The 16,455-nt window shown below is 36.0% G+C and overlaps 1 protein-coding gene across 1 annotated transcript in view; it reads right to left on the bottom strand.

The window, feature by feature from the left end:
- FSTL4 (follistatin like 4) overlaps positions 1-16,455 on the bottom strand; it is a 150,173-nt gene that overhangs the window by 93,204 nt on the left and 40,514 nt on the right. The window contains exon 3 of the mRNA XM_039337466.1: positions 15,117-15,147. Within this exon, the coding sequence (XP_039193400.1) occupies positions 15,117-15,147 (31 nt within the window). The remainder of the gene's footprint in view (positions 1-15,116; positions 15,148-16,455) is intronic.

Here is a 16,455-nt window from a genome sequence, read left to right as displayed (position 1 = left end):
GTTTTAGGGAAAATACTATGTTTGTAAAACAAGTGGGGAAAATGATGAAATTCAACTGAGTTCAACTCTGGGGCTTCTCAATATTTGTATTAATTCAACACAGTGAAAATTGCTCATTCAGGTTTGCCTTGGTGCAGTAAATGTATTTAAGCATACAATAAAATACTCATGAAATTTATTTGAAAAAATAATTATATTACTAAATATGCAGCACTTTTTTCACTCCTTGACTCCAAAAAATGACTGGGGCAGTTTACAGATTTAACTTATTAAAAATATATTCACAAACACAGGCTCTAATTAATAAGCCAGGACCCTGTTTGCAATAATACAGCTTGGAGAGAGCATTTACAACATAGGAAACAAAAATATTTCAACAAATGTGGCTAAGAAAACGTCTTATAAAGTACTATCTAGAGCAGATATGTCAAACACAAGGCCCGGGGGCCGGATGTGGCCCACAAAGTGGCCCATGAAGCCATCCTGGAAACAATGAGGGAATGGCCCCCACTGCCTTGGCCCTGGCTCAGGCCAGCCAGGAGCCAATGTACAATTTTGCAGTGGCCATCTATGCTGAAACACATTCAGTCTTAGCTCCACAAGGTCATCTGGAAACAGTGAGGAACCAGACACTGCCACATCGGCCCCGCCCCCTGGGTGCATGCTGGGGAGGTGTCACCCTTTGTGAGGAATGAAGAAATGGACCATGCCTTGGCTCTTGCCCCAGTCCCACCCGCTTCTGCCAGAGACACTCAGATCTGTCCCACTCCTGCCCAGGCCCCCACAGGCACCCTTGATGCAAACGATGTAGAGCTGGCCATGCCCATCTAGTAGGCCACACCCACTCCATCCACACCCACCCAGTAAGCCGTACCCACCCTGGCCAAACCCACTCGGCACCCCAAGGGCAACCACAATGCTGATTCGGCCCTCAATAAAATTGAGTTTGACACCCCTGATCTAGAGCAGCATATTATATTCTGTTTACGTATTTATTAAATCAGTTATTTATTAAGATGCATGGGTTCCATACTCAGTGTAGAGAAATGCTTCCTCTCTTATATGTGCGGAAAATGTTGAGCAAAGATAACAAATAGATTGTTATATCTGTTATTCTGTTAAATGTACCTGAACAAGCTATTAGCAAGTGGAGGCAAATAGCCCTTAAATCTATTTATTTTCCAACTGTTACGAACGCAAATAGGAATATGGCAGAGGATTTTTATTTTGATATTATATGCTCCATTTTAATGTGATTTCTTTTTTCGTATTGCATTCATGGTAGTTAGGCATGGAAAAGGGAAACTGCACCCTCTCGGATGAGGTTTTGTAGGTCTTAATTAGAGGGAGTGTGCCCTCTTGATCTTATCAGACAGCCTCCTTCAGTACAGTCAGATTTGGTATCCAGTATGCAAAGGCTAGGACTTAGAGGCACTACATTGCAGTGTCTCCATTCCTTCCTAAGCAGGCCATTCCAACTGCTATTGGACTGGGAAAGAATGATCATACCTATAGTTACTCCACTGTAAAGTTCCAGAGGGCTGTTTAACAACTACATGAAGTTCCTGGAGGATACAATCTGTCAATACAGAGTGATAATACCCATCTGCATATCTCCATCCCAGGGTAACACAGGAAGACTATAAACATTCCAACTTGATGCCTGATGAATATAAAGATCAAAACAAGCTCACTTTAAATTACATAAGACAAAGATGTGTTGTTTTTCAATGATGGATCCAATGATGTCTTCCCCAAAGCAGCAGACATACAACTTGGGGATCATCCCAGATTTACGAGTTCTTTGAGTCTTTTTGCACCTAGGTACCCTAGCAACAGTGAATCACAATTTTGTTGTCTTTTGTATTGTAACATGTTCTAAGTAAGATTGTTTTGGGAGATATAGCTGGTCCAATATATAGAAGCCTACCTGCCTCTTGAGAGTAGCACATTCAGTAATGTAACACCTATAGTAGTGGCCAAAATTGTAGAAACCTTTTGGGAAAAGTGTATTTTTGAGGTTTGATGGCTAATAACACTACTTTTTTGGAATAGTACCATAAAATTATATATCAATGGAAAGATAATTTAATCAAGAATGCAATACAACAAAGTTTGTTCAATTATCTGTACTGTATTCTATGAAAAGTTATAGCCAAATAACCAGAAAAAGGAAGCACAACTTGCTTAGGTTGATATTAGGTAGCTTTTCTTCATCTGATTTTAGCCAGTGAGCATGAGTGTTTAGAGAGCCAATCAGGTGTCATCTTGTTTTGGCAATGAGCCAATCAGATCACAGTAAGATTCAGTTATTGATGTCATGTGTTGAAGCTGAGAGAAGGACATTTGTCAGTGTGTTATGTGATCGCTATCAAGTTAGTTAGGGGGGTTTCTTTCATTTAGTGAGCTTGTAAAATGTAATAAAATTAAAGTAATGGTGCAAAGAAGTTGACTGGTTGCCCAGAAAGCAACGTAAAATAGTATTATTAAATGAACAAGGCTACAGTTATAAAGAAATTAGAAGAAAAAATGGTGGAAATTTAACCAAAGGTGACATTTCTACTGTACACTTTTCTCAAAAGGTTTCCACAATTTTGGCCACTACTGTATGTAACACCTATACCCGTGGTGGCAAACCTATGGCACATGTACCACAGGTGGCACGCAGAGCCCTCTCTGTGGGCACAGGCACCATTGCCCCAGTCCTAGGCCTTCAGCTGGGTTTTATAAAACCTTTTCACTTTAGGCCTCTGCCGCTGTGTGCAAAAAAAAAAAAGGTTCAATCAATCAATCAATTTCAACTTTTCGCGGGGAAAAAAAAGATCTCGCAAAGTTGGAATTGATTGAACTTTTTAGTCCTACCCAGTCTGCCGTTACCACCCCACTATGGGCCACGCCCACCCAATGGGCCACACCACCGGGCACCCAATGATACCCAAGTGGGTTTTGGATTGCAGTTTGGGCACTCGGTCTCTAAAAGGTTCGCCATCACGGACCTATGCCATGGTGACACAGTGGTAGGAATACAGTATTGCAGACTAACTCTGATGACTGCCAGTAGTTCAATTCTGACCAGCTCAGGGTTGACTCACCCTTCCATCCTTCTGAGGCCAGTAAAACGAGGACCCAGATTGTTGAGAACAATATGCTAACTCTGCAAACCACTTTGAGAGTGTTGTAAAGTACTATGAAATGATATATAAGTCTAAGTGCTATTGCTAAATATTATTGCTATTCATCACTGCATTTATTACCTATGTGCTACTGGGTCTACTTCATGATGTTAGGTATCACCTTTAAAACTCTACATCGGTACCTGCAGAATCTTTTTTCCATCCATAATTTTCTGTGATTGAGAGAAAATAAGGATCCTTACAATGCAAGAGCTATGGGATACTGGGCTCAACGGTGTGCCTTTTCAATAAATATTTCTATTCTTTGGAAATTTTGCAATGCAAGATAAGGAATGTTTTCAAACCTCCTGGCTATGTTTGGAAAATTGTATTCCTCTGCAGGGCTATGGGAACTGAGGGTAAAAGGGCAAACTAGGATTGCTAGATTCAATCTTGAAAGTTGTTTATTTAAATATTGTATAAGGTGGAAAATAAAACTATCAATTCAGAAGTATTCCTAATTCATTTAAATGTGCATTTTAAAGGCCAGGTAAATGGATGGGCCTGTGGTCTGGAAAGCTCCTCTGACAATTGTGCTTTTGGAAATTTATTACTGCTATGTAATGAATTTAAATGGCATTTAAATTGATTGTAAGCACAAAGTGACATTTTTTGCAATGTAAGCTTCAATTTAAAAACAACACCCCCTCCTTTCAAATTCTATGTTGAGATCCAAACAGGGTTTCTCTTGGGAAATGAAAACTTTGTGCTAAAAATTTTCTTGCAGATCAAGTAACAACTGCAACACACTCTTTGTTCATCCTATACAAAAATATGGCAGCATGGTTTCAGTAAGTAGGTTAACATTTCCTCATTTGAGTCTGAGCAATTTTGCAATAAAAGAAAGCTCAAAGGTAGGAAATTTAAACATTTAACACCAAGGAAATAAATAATTATTCAAGAAGTGGATTCATTTTCAAAAGGAAGGAATTTATGGTAAGTGGATTCATTTTCAAAGAGGAAGAGTATCTGTCATTAAGCGTATCCATACACATTTCACTTTTAATTCTGATAAGCTTTTCTGAAGAAGTCAATACAGGTAGTTTTCAACTTATAACAGTTTTATTTAGTGACTGTTTGAGGTTACAACGGCACTGAAAAAAAGTGACTTATGACCATTTTTCACACTTAGAACCGTTGTAGGATCCCCAAGGTCACATGATCAAAATTCAGACGCTTGGTAACTGACTTATATTTATGGAGATTGCCGTATCCTTTTGCAACCTTCTGATGAGCAAAGTCAATAGGGAAGCCAGATTCACTTAAGAACCACATTACTAACTTAACATCTGCAGTGGTTCACTTAACAACTGTGGCAAGAAACAAAAGGGGGGCAAAATTCACCTCAACAACGGTCTCACTTAGTAACAGAAAATTTGGGCTCAACTGTGGTTGTAAGTCAAGGACTACATATAATATTCATATATACCAGCTGCAGAAGATTAGGAATGAGAGCCTTTCCGAGAACAAACAACAAGAGAAAAGAAGCTCTGACCGGACCTGATGTGAAAAGATTAAAAGTGATACAGAAGTGTATGGAAATGAAAGGTTAACTCTTCGCTCGAGAAAAAAAAAAGGCAATAAAAAGACCCTCCCCCGCCCTGTTCATAAGGATCGGTAGGAAGAAGAAAGTATTATGCTGTAGGCATTCATCTTGCTATTGATCAAGCAAATGAAATTTTCTCACAATATCCCAAATGAATTTTTCTCTCATAATATCTGAAATGAAGGAAAGATATGAATGATCTGATTTTAAACAGACTCTCTGATATCCTCAAAACAGTATTACTGGAGTACACAGGCAGAGCCAGCTTTAGGCTAAGACCAAATGGTCACTGGCCTAGGTTGCCAGAAGTCTGGAGGCATCACTTTCCCACCTTTTTCCACATCATTCTAAAAATGTGAATGTTTACATCAGTAGGAAGTGGTCCTAGGAGCCCCCTACATCCTGAACCTATTGTACCTAGAGAAGTATATGATTTCTCATGAAAGATCCTCTCTAATAACTACTAAGCAAGAAGCTCACTATTTTCATAATTGTAAAAGGTATAGAAACATCAGATTTCTATATGGCCGAGAAAGGAAATTTACTTGAATGTTGATATCATAATGATGATGTCTAGAATTCTATAAAGTTGTCCTCAACAAGATATTACATATTGACCCCCTCTACTAATCAGAATTTTCTGATTTGGTTACCGCTGATTCTTACACCAGTTGATGAATTGATAACTTTATTTCCTTCTCTCTTCCCCATTTTAAAAGCTGTTTTCACTTTCTGCCAGGAAATGACAAACTGATAATTAAGTTTCACTACTGACAGGTCTCTAATAGGATAATTAACTCTACCATCTTAATACATCTCACTTCAAATGGATAATATGCATGGTGATTTTAGTTTATTAGACTACAGAAATGAAATATATTTATAACTAACATGTGACAGATGGTTTTTTTTCTTTTTCTTTCTCACATGCCCATGTCTTCCATTCCTGCATTATGCTTTTAGACTTGTCCCCCCCCCACCCCGTATTCTCAGATATTTCAAACAACATATTGCCATTGAATGGGAAAGCAAAATATTCATTCAACAGAGCACTCTTAACATTTCATAATATAAAATGCATTTTTGTATAAAGTTTTGAAAAGTTTGTAATGAATTGCATACAGTTTACCTAAAATGTATGCATCAGTTATGTACAATTGTATTATATCCATCACCATCTCACTTATTACAAATTGGAGGGGCTGCGTTTTAAGAATAAATTATTTGCCTAAAGCTATTTAATGAAACCAGGAATGATACAAAATCCCACCCAGGATAGCTTTGATTCATAGTCCAGTTTCTTAGCTATTATCCTATATAGTAGGAGTTTTCAAAGGCCTAATAGAAGCCATCGGTTGTTGGTTACATCAGGGGTCCCCAATCCCTGGTCCATGGACCGGTATCAGGCCGTGGCATGCCCTGGTGGCCAAAAGGTTGGAGACCTCTGGATTACATGAACGGATGGTAAGATAGAAACTGACAGCCATTCACAACATCATGATCTCATGTTAAAAATAATGAAAGGATGCTTATGGATGAACCTGACCTTACTTGTAGATGAGGTTTGACAAGTTTTAATGAAATTGCCTAATTATGAAATATGAACCAATATAAAATAAGGAACATTAAAAATAAAGTTACAATATTTTACATGTTCAAATCGTAAAAGTTAGTTATTGTTTTGTCATTGTTAAATATCGCCTTTGGATTTTATTTTATTTTTAAAAATAGTAACTCCAAGAGGGTGCCTACAACATGATAGCAGCAGCTGCAAAATAATGAGAAAAATGATTGTTTTTCCTTTTGATAAAGCAATCTGCACTGGCTTGTGTGTGCTTCTTGACTTGTAGGCAGAATGATTAATGCATTAATTAGTATATGGCAAAGTTTTGCATTAGTACTATTCATCTTGTTAAATGCTTAAACGTTTTGATTTTCTCTTTGGGGAGGCTGGTATCATTCTGGCATAAACCGTTCCTTAATCCAAAAGAATGGCTGTTTCCAGTACAACAGAGTGTGCTTTTCACTTGAAGAGATGGCCTGTTATAGGATTCATAATCTTATCCCCACCCCTTTCCCTCCTATATTACAATTTGGCTATATTCTTTAGGAACACTTCACACTACGGGTTACGTTACAACCATAACATTACCAGATTTCCAGCAATACTGTATTTGCTGGCAGATACAGCAAAACTCACAGTAAGGAAAGGGCAACCATCCTTTTCTCACTCTTTTTCTACTTTCCTGAATTACTAAGCAACTTTCATGGGTTACTGATATTACCATTTTTGATGCCAAATTCATAAAAATAAATTGTTAACAGAATAATGGAGTTGGAAGAGACCTTGTACATCTTCTAGTCAACCCCCTGCTCGAGCAGAAGACCCTATGCCATTTCAGACAAATGGCTATTTTAAGACAAATAGCTATTTGTCCCCACTTCCCCCCTTTTTTGCAAGACTGATCAGCCATAATCAAAAAATTATTTTTCAGAGATTTAATGTGAGGAGAATTGATCACTTTCAAGATGTGGAAAACAGCAACCTTGTTCAGGATTACTGAGGGGTATAAGTGCTCATGTCACTCCTAAAGGGAAACTCAAGGAAATCTCAGTGGTATATGTCTTGTATGCACAAATGAAAATGTGAATAGATATATATTAATAGGTATGCCAAAGATTGTGTTTGGGACCAACCCATCATCCAAAATGTCATCAATCCTACTATTCCTGTGGTCCAAGAATGCTCTGCAGGAATCAGAGTGTTCCTTCCTTCAACTATGTCAGTAAGTAAAAACCTAACACAAGTACAATTATTTTTTGTATGTAAAATTTCTTCCTGGGTTCAGTATTACACAGTAGCGAGTCAATGCCTGGACATGAAATAATTTACAAAAAATATATACATTTGATTCTAATTATACATTAAGAGAAATAGTACGAACAGTTTGATAGTAGAATGAATTACCCAGAGAAGTGTTGAGCTCCACTTTACTAGATGTGGTTGGGCAAGCTAGCCAGCCATTAAGAATGTTTCATTTAAATTCTTAGACTATGCAGGAGTTGAAATTTGATGGTGTAAATGGATCCCCTCAACACTCTGATTCTATTATTCTAAGAGGTTTCTGGTAAAATTCAAACTTTTTTTAATTTTTCAGTTTCTTTGTAGCAAAAGAGTTTTATTTGGAATTTTATCATAGGCAGTTGTCAGTCAGCACATCAAGAACAAAGAGAACTTAGTTTGATGAAATCAATATTTTTTCTAAGCAAGAGTGCAAGATCACACTCATAAGCTTGGCATATCATTTTCAATAAAAAATATTTATGACTGCAATATGGTGTAGTTTTATAAACAAAGTGGATCAATTCATTGTTCTGTTCCATTTAAGCTATTCAATTATCAGATAAAACAAAGATTCTATTTTTGCTTCTGTCTTCAAATTTAAGGATACATGTTCGGAAGTAATTTAGAAAAGAAGGATTGAATATCCAATTCATTCAACACTAGAGTCAAGGCTGGAAGAAAGAACATTTACTTTTTTTTTCTTCTCACCATTTTTTTTAAATTTCCCAGAAGAGTTGCAGAGAATTAACTATGTCAACTTTGGACTGTTACAGTTTCAGAATCTTAATTAGTGTGTATTAAGAGAGTATCACAGTGGCACACATCATTTCTAATGGCATTACCATACAACAGTTGCTGACAGGAAGGTCTCCTGTAGCAGATATCAAGGCCAACTAGAGGTATCAAGATCAGGTACATCCTACTTCCCCTCAGACTCTATCCAGAAAACATATGCCACTTTAATAACATTACAAATACTTGTTAAAACAGGCATGTGTTCATTTTAGATATTCAACAGTTAAATCACAGCATATGTTAATAAATTCATATTTGCAGCTATGTTTTCCTGGCTTTAAACATATTTAAGGAATCAGGCTTTGAAGCTGTCAGCCACACATATAGCAGCACAGTTCACTCCTGAAAAGGGCTGCTGGGAAATCTACAAATAAATATTATTTGTTAAAGTTAGATAAGCAGCAATGGAAAGATTGGTTTGATCATTTCTTGGCTGACTGGCTTAAAAAAATATATCGTCATGTGACATCAATTTCTTAAATAGATGTCTGCAAGCAAAAGAAAAACAAATGAATAATTATGCCCACAGACTCTGAGCCACATCTAGCAGCTTCATTGACAGATGGAGGTTAGAAAGCCACTGTAATTTGCAGAGACTGAGAAACTGACCACAATTACTCAGCCATGTGTTTGTTTGTTTGTTTTTTTAAGGAACAGCTCGTCCTTTAGAATTCCAAATACCCTCCATTGACATCAGCAAACAAGCAAAAGCCAGTAACTTTTTTTGCAAATTCACAATAAATGTACAAACTGGACATTAAAAAATGTTCATAAATCAACTGAATGGGTGCTTTGATAAGTCACTATTGGTATAGCATGTTTTGCTCATTATGTCTTATAAAGCACTATGGAAAAGAAATCTAAAATATGAAATTTAGCAGAAAACATTAGTTCATCCAAAAGTAAGTAATTCAAATATTTTTAAGATTCCTATCTATTTCAATATTTCATGGATTTCTTTTCTTTTCTTTTTAAATGAAGATAAGTTAGATGCCAGAGTTTAAAAATAGTCTGGTAGAGAATGGCCCCAACTTGATCTGTGAGAACCAATCCTATCATTAGGCAGATTTATTATGCAGACTCACTAGGCAGCAACTACTAAAGAATGGAAAGCAGATAAGACACCTCATGCCTTCCAGGTGCAATGAAGAATACTAGACTTAGAATTAAACCAGCACATTCTGTCTATTGAAGATTGCTTTTTGTTTTTTCCCTGAAGCAATAAAATGTCTTGCATGGCCACCAGTCCAGATTCAGATATACCACAAAGAGGAAATGAAGCTCTGTGGTTCAGTTTTATGCAACCATGGAACTCTAAAGCACATTAGTGACTAATCTAAAATGGAAACAGGATTATTTCACTAGCTGAAAAATAGGGCAAAATCAGAACATGTGAAGCACCCATTAAGGGCAGAATAATAATGAGCAATCCTGCAGAACTGCTAAACAGGGTATATGAAAATAATAAGAGCAAAACTGCTCCAAAAGGAGAAATCACTTGAATAAACATTGGGAGGGATAGCAGCAGGTACTGCTGAGTCAAGAGCTGGGTGTCACTAGATTTTATGACAACCAAGAGGAACACAAAAGGTAATACTAATTAGATTGGATAATGTGACCATCTGCCACTCTTGAAAAAAGCTAAAATACATTTAAGTACATCTAAGCAGTATGTTGCAGTTATCTAACATTTCAGTAGATTCTGAACAGTATCTATCTTGGTTCTTCATATGATTTATATTGTGCAAGTAAATCAGAGACCATCCACACTGATTCCTAATTACTTATATCACTTCTTGGACAATGATACAGAAAGAAGTGTTTAAGAAAGGAAGAGTCTACCCTGATTTCATTAGCAAAATCTTGGGTAGAATATAATTTTTTGTTGAGTTCAAAGCCATTTTTGCTCTCCCCCTTCTAAGTACCACTGACTACTCTTCGGGGGAGGATAGAATCAGTTCATATCTTTCCTTTCAGAATCTATAGGAGAAGGTGAGCCAAACAGGTGGAAGGGAAAAATAGAAAACAGGAAGGAAAAATGCTGTAGACCATTTTTAAAAAAAAGTGCTGGAAAAGAGAAATAAAAAGACAACTCAGAAAAAGGGGCCATTCACCTTATCTGCTTCAGATTTACTAAGGGTCTGCCCTCCCTAGCCTCCTTCATGGACTTGGAACATATCTATGTCCTATTGGACAAATGTATCTATTTGTCTGTTTATTCCAGAGGTCCCCATCCTTTTGGGCACCAGGGACTGGTTCTATGGAGAAAGGTTTTTCTACAGACTGGAGAGTGTGTGGTTTTGTGTGCTGCCTGCATCCCATGGATGGGGCTTTGTGCAGACTGGCATGCCACAGCCCGGAACCGGTCCACGGAATGGGGGTTTGGGACCCCTGGTTTATTCCATCAATCCAAGTCAGTCAATTAGGGATTATCAGACAAACCAGGACTTTAAATCGCTGTCTCTGCAGAACACCTCCTGTCCCTATTTTCCAATGCCTCATGAACAGACATTTGTCAAATGAGTTTCATGTCTTCGTAAACTTTATAGAAAGATATTGGTCATGAAAAACAAGTTCCTAGAATAATATTGGCACCAGTTTAATTCCAGCTGACTGCAGAGAAGCACTCTCCCAAATAAGTCCTAGTATAGGAGTGGCCTTCACAACTTAATCTTCTGAAATTCAATACAAAATAAATATGTAACTTTCACATGAAACTTGTGTTCTCATGCAAAGGTCATGTTTTCTTTAACCGTAATTTGTTCACACTAAGCTACCCTGATGTTGGGAAAGATTGAAGGCAAAAGGAAAAGGGGATGGCAGAGGATGAGATGGTTAGATAGTGTCATCGATACAATGAGCAGGAGTCCGTGCAGACTCAGGAAGACAATGGAGGACAGGAGGGCCTGGCATGCTATGGTCTGTGGGGTTGCATTGGAGATGACTGAATAACAAGTCATGCTTTATATACAAAATGGACTTGATTTGTGACTACTAAAACAAGAATGCTCCACATTTTAAGTTAGCATGAGATATGAAACAATATAAAAATAAAATATAGATAATCCTTAACTTACGACCACAACAGAGCCCCAAATTTATGTTGCTAAATGAGACAGTTGTTAAGTGAATTTTGCCCATTTTAGGACCTTTCTTGCCACATTTGTTCAGTGAATCACTGCAGTTGTTAAGTTAATAATACAGTTGTTAAGTGAATCTGGCTTCCCCATTGATTTTGCATGTCAGAAGGTCGTAAAAGGTAATTACATGACCCTGGGACACTGCAACCATCATAAATATGAATCAATTGTCAAGCATTCAAATTTTAATCACTTGACCATGTGGATGCTGTAGTGGTCGTAAGTGTGAAAAATGGTCATAAGTCACTTTTTTCAATGCAGTTGTAACTTTCTGCAGTCACTGAGTGAACTGTTGTAAGTCAAGAACTGCCTGTACTTGTTTATATTGCTTTTTTGTTGTTAAATGCAGCATATTTTAAATAGGATATTGTCATAGGAAGAATTGAGGGGCAGACAAGTGACCCAAATTGTCAGAACATGCAGTCTTATTGCGCTGAGAAAACCCAGGAGTAAACACAGTAAACAGTGGTCTATATTAAATGGTGGTTTATATTACACTATCTATCATACACCAAGGACAATATACATACACGTGTTAATACAGCAGGCTCTAACAAACAGCAGTTACAGATGGAAACAGAAGAGAGAGAACACAGCAGCAGAGCCTTCCCTTTTACACAAAGGTTCTTACAGGGAAATAGACCCTGCTGAGTCATTCCCATCAGTACATCATAAATCTCAATTATACAAGCTGGTTAGCTGTTAAATTATTACCTTGACACAAATATAGTAATATAACATATATCTCCTGATTTTTCTTTAGAAAATTCTCTGGGGTATTATCTGTGATCAGCCATCTTGACTTCAGTGCCAATGCTTGTAAATCTTCAAACACTTTCTGATTACAGGGAGGCAAAGTTCAGACTGGCATTAAAGAAATTCCTCACATCTACTGTTTGTGTTGCTGTCTACAATTCAAAAGTGCTTACTTTGACAGATTGTATTGGGAAAAAGTGATTGATGAAAGCAAACACATTGTAGCAAAATATGACTTACAACTGCAAATGCTGTGAATGGGGGTGGGGAAGAAATTGGTTCCTTTCCTTGCTAGTATTTATCATTAAAATTCAGTGTTGAAAGAAAGCATTATTTATAGCTTCCTACTCTAAAATTATTGGCTGCTCAAAATCTGTATTTTCATTACTCTGGAAGTTGTTGTTAAATAAAAAGAACACTGTTAGTCCTTTGGATCCTATGGGCTCCTTTACAGAGAATTTAGAACCAAAGAGATATACTGTACTTTAGCTGCTTCATCATTCAATACACTCTATCATTTTAAAACTTTTTATTCAGATTCTTAATCTGTTTTTTAAAGTAATGCCTAATACTGCTTTAGAGATTGTTTATGGGAGCTGTTGGTCCCTCCAGTTATTATTGTTCATATATTATGTGAGTGGATAAGCACTTTGTATTATATGTAAAAACAGATATGATTTTTTTTCCCACATCATCACATACTTTCACTATATACTGTTGAGGCAGTACTGCTCATACTTTACATAAAGGCATGTAATAGAAATATGTACTTGTGTACAAGCAGCAATTGTGGAATGTGGTACCCAAACTTGCCTATTGCTGTAGTGTATATTATTTCTTTACACTACTTTTCTGGTATACTTATGAATGACTTTGAAAGTACAGACGTGAATTATATACTCTGAAACAAGTAGAAACTAAGTTTGTAGGGCCCTACAAGAAGCTTTTAATATGAAATAATTGTCTTCTGTAAGATTAAAATATGGGATATTCTCTGTGTGAATGTGAAGAACAAGTTATCTTACATATGCTATGGTGCTTATGATGTCCTTCAACTTGTACGGAGGACGACCTCATGCTGGTGAGAGACAATGCTGTTGATGTAGCCTGCTACTGGATGAATGTCATTTAGTTTTATCCTATTTATTTTACATACTTTTTATGTGCGCTATATTTCTATGACTTATTTTGTATCTATTTTACTTGTTCAGTGAGAATCACTTCAAATAGAGGCTAAAAACAGACAAATTGTTCATCAACCTGTAACCTGACAAGAGCATCTGTTAAACACAACTGAAAAGTTAACCTTAAATTCTCTACTGATTTTGAATCAGTATCTGACCATTGCCAATTAGTACTAAAGGATTATAGCTTTGTACCAAGGAAATTTGAAATACTTTGTCTCCCTAACCCCATAACAGGCTCTCAGTACACCAACTGCAACCTCTTACTTGTAGGAGAAGAAAAGCACATTGAATAGAAAAAAATGGATGGTTTCTGTTTTTCAGCACTTCAAGACTCTTTCCACATTCTTAGACAGCCATCAATCAAACCCTAATCACACAACAGTCCTGACATTTTGCCAATAACCTTTTGGCTTTAACCCAAGAGGCAGTTGACAGAAAGAATCAGAGCAGCTGCTGCACTACACTAGTTTCAGTTGCTTTCTTCACTCCAAAGTTAAAATAAGTAAAGCAAATGGTTAAAATGAAGTTTGGCTATGATTGAAATACAAAGTCTATTCTTACTGTATACATGAACTGTGCAGTTTAGATATACATATTAGTCATTTACATTAGTCCAGCCTTTCTATCCAAATGTGCTGTAAATATGATTTAAGAATATCTGTCACCAACTGCCAGGTTTAGGAAGGCTACTTGAACAAAGATGGATTATTTATTTATTATTAAGAAGTTATATGATTATAGATTATGATGGATAATAAGAAAAACTACTAGGATACTGGGCACATTCTGCTTTACTGATAACTCATTTAAATAATTAGAAAAGTTTATAAGTAAACCTCAAAATCAAAGATCTTCCTGACTTAGAAGGACTTTGACTCTTATCAACCTCAACCACTTAGTAACTGGGGAGAATGGAAATTGTAATTTTTATATTCTATATTGGTGTTCTAAAGAGAAGCTTTTTCTTGAATTTAAAGTTTTTCATTCAACATAGATCCTTGGCAATTTCCTTCAATTAAACAATGAAGTTTTAAGATTGTTTTTGTGAGCAATTTTGAGCATAATTTGAAAATTACTAATGATAGTGATGAGGATTCCTAAGTTATATGTCTGTTTTTAAGTATAAACATTTTCAGCCAATCCAGAACACAATTTCTTTGTGATTGTTATAATCGATTGTTCACTGCTAAATAAACTACACTTATATTAATATAGCAGCTCATCAAAACAGGATACTTTAAAGAAATATTGCAATATTGTAAATACCTCAATAAAGATTCTTCTTTAAAGAAACATTTATCAGTTGCACACCACTGTATACAGTTTTTGAGCTATACTTTGAAAAGAGTGTGTTTTTATCAGTATATAAAATACCTATTACTATCATGTTGATCTTCAAGAGACTCTAAAGACTTTTATATGCCAAAACAAAGTTCTCAATTTACTGCATACCACAATGGCATACCAAGAAATCAAGCATCAGGGGAACATTTTAATTTCAATTTTTTTTAAAAAAAAAATACATTGTCTAAGAATAACTGAAAACCCAAATAACTCGTTTTAATCTTGAAGATTTGTATTTTAACAACAAAATAAGTTTACTCACATTGAAGAAATAAATACCTGAAGGGCTATAAACGTAATAATAAAAAGTAACAATTTGTATTTGCTTACCTTTTCTTGTGACTTCAGCCCTTCTTGATTCCTATAAGGAAAATTACATGCATATATATTTTATTATATATTCTGCTTAAAAACATGGGCATTTTTTGACGATCACTTCAAAATACATTTGTAATTAAAGTTTATAATAAGTATATATTAATATTACTTATATGATTTGATTTAGCTAGCTTTCCAACTCATTAAAATGGTTGGGCAGTAGGCACAGTTACAGAATACAGAATAAGGAAAATGAAAATAAATACATGACAGAAAGAAAGCAAAAAAAGAAGGAAAGCAAGGATGACCATCAGCAATAAATTAACATTTCACAGGCTCACCTAAACTCTTATCTCCCATAGCTCGGAGAACAATCAGATAGGTGCTATCTGATCTAACAATTAGATAGGAGCTATCTAATCTCACTGGAAATAATGATTCAGAGGAAAGGTGCAACAATGGAAGACACCTTTCCTGAGATCTACTAGGTGACATTTTTTAAATAGAGGGAACCCAGGGCATGCCTCTCTTACTAGTCCTGATGGGCAAAGGTGGAGACAATCAGAGAAAGGTGGTTTGTCAGATATCCTGGCCCCATGTCATATTGGTCATAAACTTACAAGTTTTTTTATTCCTTTTTGTTCCTGCCTTATATATTGTTTTGAAATATTTAGTAGAGGTTTCAATAAATAATTATATAATCATAATAAAACATTAATAAAAGCTGTTGAATATAGATAACAGAAAATTTGTCTCAATATATCTACCCATAGTGAAGCAAATATTTAAGCATGTAAGCTCTTGAATAATACTTCTCCGACAGCTCTGTAATGATGCCATTGGAAAATGATGCAAAGCATCTATCTGAATATCTGGAACCGCGAATCATTAAACTGAAAAGAATAGCTGTGTTATATTTTCTGCACAGCTCCTGAACTGTAACCCCTTGTAGAATGTTAACATGTTTTATTCTAGATTCTATAAAAAAATTGAGAGTGATTACAATAATCACATACTTTCACTATCATTCTAATTGTGTTATTATTGATTATACAGAAATAATCTGCTTACAGGTTGAGGCCAGTATGTGCCCCAAAATTTAAAATTAGTAGAGAATTCTGGATAGAAATGTTACCAGTTTACAGGACCTTAATTGTGCCCACATTTTATGTTGCTAAGTGTGCCCCATTTTATGACTTTTCTTGCCACAGGTGTTAAGTGAATCACTGATAGTTGTTAAGTGAATCTAGCTTCTCCATTGACTTTATTTGTCAGAAGGTTGCAAAAGAGGATCACATGACCCCAGGACCCTGCAAGTATCGTACTTTGAATGGTCACTAAATGAACTGTT

Source organism: Crotalus tigris, unplaced genomic scaffold, assembly GCF_016545835.1.
Source record: "Crotalus tigris isolate CLP2741 ecotype Arizona unplaced genomic scaffold, ASM1654583v1 scf7180000017680.1116333, whole genome shotgun sequence".
In the NCBI taxonomy this organism is placed as follows: Eukaryota; Metazoa; Chordata; class Lepidosauria; order Squamata; family Viperidae; genus Crotalus; species Crotalus tigris.
This window is presented reverse-complemented; position numbering and strand designations above follow the sequence as displayed.